The 4,105-nt window shown below is 41.1% G+C and overlaps 3 protein-coding genes across 3 annotated transcripts in view; all 3 read right to left on the bottom strand.

The window, feature by feature from the left end:
• Positions 1 to 1,504: 1,504 nt before the first annotated feature.
• LOC117106155 lies at positions 1,505 to 2,659 on the bottom strand. Its single transcript, XM_033247507.1, has one exon. It carries the CDS (start codon positions 2,657 to 2,659, stop codon positions 1,505 to 1,507), a length of 1,155 nt encoding a protein of 384 aa, XP_033103398.1.
• Positions 2,660 to 2,898: 239 nt separating this feature from the next.
• On the bottom strand, positions 2,899 to 3,600 carry LOC117106154. Its single transcript, XM_033247505.1, has one exon. The coding sequence runs from the start codon at positions 3,598 to 3,600 to the stop codon at positions 2,899 to 2,901; it is 702 nt and encodes a 233-aa protein (XP_033103396.1).
• A 250-nt stretch (positions 3,601 to 3,850) lies between these two features.
• LOC117106153 overlaps positions 3,851 to 4,105 on the bottom strand; it is a 1,844-nt gene continuing 1,589 nt past the window's right edge. The window contains exon 2 of the mRNA XM_033247504.1: positions 3,851 to 4,096. Coding sequence (XP_033103395.1) covers positions 3,851 to 4,096 — 246 coding nt within the window. The remainder of the gene's footprint in view (positions 4,097 to 4,105) is intronic.

Below are 4,105 nucleotides of genomic sequence, written 5' to 3'. Positions count from 1 at the left end.
GCTTAGGCTTATGTGTTCTATTAGGCCTATGTATAACGTGTACTGATGCATATTTACATGTTTAGAAGTGTTTATTTTAAGTGATCCCAGGAAAGAATTTGTATTGGCTCAAGAATAAGCTTTAAAATATTAACACTGTGTACAAAGGGGGGGGGGGGAGCCGCGGCTCCCACGGCCCCCCTGGATACGTCCCTGACTCTGATTGCCGGAAAATTACAACCTTCAACAGCTCTCAACCCTGGCCCAAGTGGTTTAACAAAAACGATCACGCTACAAATCTATGGGCAGCAAAACATGCACAAAAATAGAACAAAATCATATTCTGGCGCTAACATACCGGCCCCTAATTGTACTTCTACAGCAGTACAATTGCACTAATGAATAACAAACGAGCGCCTGTACATTCGCACTCTTAAACATCCTAATAAACACAATTACTTAGAAATATATCAATACCAAACTGTAAAGATTTCAAAGAACATCCTTCAAAGTTCAACCTAACCCTTTCAATAGTCTAATACACACATATTTCCTTGTAGATTACATCGTTCAAGCAGTAAACAATCAACACCCGTTCCTGCTACTGTACTGATTAATAGTTATTAACATAGCAATACATGATAGAATCATGTTCAACATCAATGAGAAATACGTAATAAAACGACAAAATCATGTTATTTTAATATCGAAATTATGAGATTAAGTACTTTAATTACTAACAAGTTTAATTAACTCAGTAAACAACTTTTATACGTTCACATCTATTATTCAACTGACCTTAAAAACAGTAGTGTGTTGTTTATCCACGTACATTATTGAAGTCATATTTTTTACTTGTAATAGATCGATACTTGTAATTTATGAATCTGAATTTATGAATCTGAATTATTAGCATTATCACACTCAACCAATAGACATAGTTTAGTGACAGGACGAATCAATGATGAATTCTCAGTCCTCACTTTAACAGACCTAACGAACCCTTTATGATCATTATAAACTTCTGTTACACGACCAAGCATCCACATATTTCGTGGACCTTGATTCATCACCAATACAACATCTCCAACGACCAGATTGCGCTTAGGACGTGTCCATTTTTGTCTTTGCTGCAACACCGGAAAGTATTAATTGACCCAACGTCGCCAGAAAACATCGGCAAGATATTGAATTTGCCTCCAGCGTCGAGTAGAATAGGTATCATCTCTCGTAAATACTCCAGCTGGAAGAACCGGCTCTGCATTTAAACGTAACAGATGATTTTGCGTCAGCACATTTAAATCGTTGGGACTATTTGGGCTCTCCGTTAGTGGCCTCCCGTTTAGAATTTCTTCAACTTCACAAAAAAGTGTTTGCAGCGACTCATCGTTCAACTTGATGTTTTGTTCCTTCATCAACCCATACAAAATCTTTCTTACGCTTCGAATAATCCTTTCCCAAATCACACCATGATGCGACCCTGTAGGTGGATTGAAATACCAGTTAATCCCCCTTTTCATTAATTTCATTTGCATCCCTGCTGATTGCATTTATGTAAAGACTCTCTAAGTTCACGTTCGGCTCCTACAAGGTTGGTTCCATTATCTGACCTGATACTACTCACGTTCCCTCGTCGTGCAGTAAACCGTTTAATTGTGTTAATACATGAAGCAGTGTCGAGAGTGTGTGCGACTTCTAAGTGAACAGCACGACTAGCCATGCACGTAAACAGCATTCCGTATCTTTTCACAGTAGTTCGGCCACGCTTGACCTCGAACGGCCCGAAGTAGTCCATTCCAGTGTCATGAAACAGAGGGTTCCTCACACGTACCCGCTCTATAGGCAAATCTGCCATCTTCTGTTGACCAACTATTGGCTGGTACCTTCTACAAACCACACACTTTGAGGTAATCTGCTTTATTAAGGATGGTGCACCTACAATCCAATACTGCTGTCGCAGTTTTGCTAATATATGGTTTTTACCTAGGTGTCCATTTGTCTCGTGAATATCTCGAAGTATCAACCTTGATACATGAGAGTTTCTTGGTAATAGAACTTGATGTTTAGACATAACGTAAATATTTTCTCTTTGGAGTCTACCACCGACACACAATAATTTATTCTTTATGACCGGATTAAGCCTCCTCAGCGATGATGATTTCTTATGAAGTGAAGCAATGTCGTTTGGCCAATGCTCTTTCTGAACGAACCTTACCAATGCTTCCTCCGCCCTCCTCATATCTTGAACTGATAGATTTCCATGCTGTTTCTGCCCTTCTGGTAATCTTCTCTTGCGAACAACAACACGCATTTGCAAGTTTTGCATTCCCACCATGATCCAGGCAATGGACCTTTTTAGCTTGCTCCATGACGAGCAACGCTCTATTGCTCGGCTTAAGGGATCAACGGGTTTAACTTCTGTAGCCAGGACGCATTTCAGTTCTGGATCAGTATTCTTCAAGGTAAACTGTCCTATGTCTTTTTCATACCATTTACTCTCGTCCCGCCACAGGAATTTTGGACCTTTAATCCATTTTTCGCTGTCCAGAAACGCCTTCACCGACGTTCCTCTAGAGCAAACATCTGCGGGATTACATGCAGTCCTTACGTGCCCCCATTGACTTGGCGCAGAAGCTTCTCTAATAAGGTCTACACGGTTAGCACTGTCTCTTATACACATCTAGATGTGTATAAGAGACAGCTTTTAATGTAACTCAACACCGTGGTACTATCCGTCCAAAATCGTGACTCAATAACTGGCATCTGAAGCTCTCTTCGCAACATGGCATCTACTCTGACTGCTACAGCAGCAGCAGTGAGTTCCATTCTGGGAATTGTAGCAATTTTTAACGGAGCAACTCTTGACTTGACAAGAATTAGCCGACAATGAACATCATCATTTTTGTTCAAAAACCTGATTTACGATGCCGTTCCATAACCGAGCTCACTCGCGTCCGAGAAATGGTGCATCTGTGCGAAGATTTGACTTCCAAATCCATGCGGTTTCAAACACCTGCTTATCCTGAATATTTCCAGATCACTGACTTCCGACATCCATTTCGACAACCTCTTCGATTCTTCCTCAGGTATCTGTGCATCCCAACCCAGTTTCTTACGACAAAGTTCCTGAAGTATTTGTTTTGCTGGGAGAATTGCAGGTGAGACATAACCTAGGGGATCATATATCGAGCCTAACGTAGATAACACCCCTCTTCTAGTAGTTGGCTTAGATGACAAATTAATCTTGTATCTGAACTCATCTGATTCAGCCGACCAAAGAACACCCAACGTCCTTTCGGTAGGTAATATCGTCAAGTCAACATCCTTTACATTTTTGGCTCTTTCACAGATGGGAATAGACTCGTTCACCTCTCGTTCATTACTCATCCACTTGGTCAATCTAAAGCCATTTTCTTTACAAAGATTCCTTGTGTCCTTCGCATGGAGTATTGCTTCAGAATTTGTTGCTACAGACACCAGATAATCATCGACGTAAAAGTTTCTACGTATGGTATCGCAAACTGCCTTTTGGTACCACCCTTTAGCATTCTCTGCTGCCTTGCGTAAAGCGTAGTTGACACACGATGGAGAAGATACCGCTCCGAAAACGTGGACGGCCATTCTATATTCTTCCAAAGGCTGGTCGACATTGCCATTTGGCCATCATAGAAACCTCAACATATCCCAGTCCTTTTTTGGTACCCGGACCTGATAGAACATGGATTCAATATCTGCTGTCAATGCTACCGGTTCTTCTTGGAATCTGATTAATACCCCAACAAGAGAACTAGTCAGGTCAGGTCCCTGTAACAATTCATCATTAAGTGACTTGCCACCATACCTGGCGCCACAATCAAACACTACACGCAACTTATGTGATTCCATGCACGGACCAACCTAATATTGACTTAACGGCATACGGACCTTTTCCGACACTGTTAATCACTTCAAGCGGCTCTAATGCCTTTGGTACGTTGCTTCCAATGAGAAGACCTATTTCAGCATCAATGTGTTTCAACTTAACTCTATCCAGATATGGCCAATTACGCAGGTAATTTGGCTTCATTATATCGTTTTTACTTGCAGGTATCACTTCTAAGGTGTACACATCTGGCAGCTTTATAAC

Source organism: Anneissia japonica, unplaced genomic scaffold (genome assembly GCF_011630105.1).
Source record: "Anneissia japonica isolate Jap-2015-1 unplaced genomic scaffold, ASM1163010v1 scaffold11102_len228118_cov109, whole genome shotgun sequence".
NCBI classification, from domain to species: domain Eukaryota; kingdom Metazoa; phylum Echinodermata; class Crinoidea; order Comatulida; family Comatulidae; genus Anneissia; species Anneissia japonica.
This window is presented reverse-complemented; position numbering and strand designations above follow the sequence as displayed.